Source organism: Neomonachus schauinslandi, chromosome 14 (genome assembly GCF_002201575.2).
Source record: "Neomonachus schauinslandi chromosome 14, ASM220157v2, whole genome shotgun sequence".
Lineage (NCBI taxonomy): Eukaryota > Metazoa > Chordata > Mammalia > Carnivora > Phocidae > Neomonachus > Neomonachus schauinslandi.
The window spans coordinates 20688950-20689493 of NC_058416.1; the positions used below are offsets into that span (position 1 = coordinate 20688950).

Here is a 544-nt window from a genome sequence, read left to right on the forward strand (position 1 = left end):
GGCTCTGCACAAACCGTGGGGGTGGGGGCCGGAAGGGCGCGGCCGGGGGCGGAGCGGGTGGGGTCGGGGGCGTGTCCTCGAGGAGGTGGAGACAATATGGCCGCCCAGAGCGCTTGGAGGACCTAAGAGGCGGTGGCCGGGGCCACGCCCCGAGCGGGAGGGCCGCTCTGTGCGCGTCCGCTCTATGATGCTTGCGCGCGTCCCCCGCGCGCCGCGCTGCGGGCGGGGCGGGTCTCCGGGATTCCAAGGGCTCGGTTACGGAAGAAGCGCAGCGCCGGCTGGGGAGGGGGCTGGATGCGCGCGCACCCGGGGGGAGGCCGCTGCTGCCCGGAGCAGGAGGAGGGGGAGAGCGCGGCGGGCGGCAGCGGCGCTGGCGGCGACTCCGCCATAGAGCAGGGGGGCCAGGGCAGCGCGCTCGCCCCGTCCCCGGTGAGCGGCGTGCGCAGGGAAGGCGCTCGGGGCGGCGGCCGTGGCCGGGGGCGGTGGAAGCAGGCGGGCCGGGGCGGCGGCGTCTGTGGCCGTGGCCGGGGCCGGGGCCGTGGCC

At 78.9% G+C, this 544-nt stretch overlaps 1 protein-coding gene across 1 annotated transcript in view; it reads left to right on the forward strand.

The window, feature by feature from the left end:
- The first annotated feature begins 218 nt into the window (after nucleotides 1-218).
- MBD2 (methyl-CpG binding domain protein 2) overlaps nucleotides 219-544 on the forward strand; it is a 65541-nt gene continuing 65215 nt past the window's right edge. Inside the window, exon 1 of the mRNA XM_044921321.1 lies at nucleotides 219-542. Within this exon, the coding sequence (XP_044777256.1) occupies nucleotides 295-542 (248 nt within the window). The 5' untranslated portion in view covers nucleotides 219-294. The remainder of the gene's footprint in view (nucleotides 543-544) is intronic.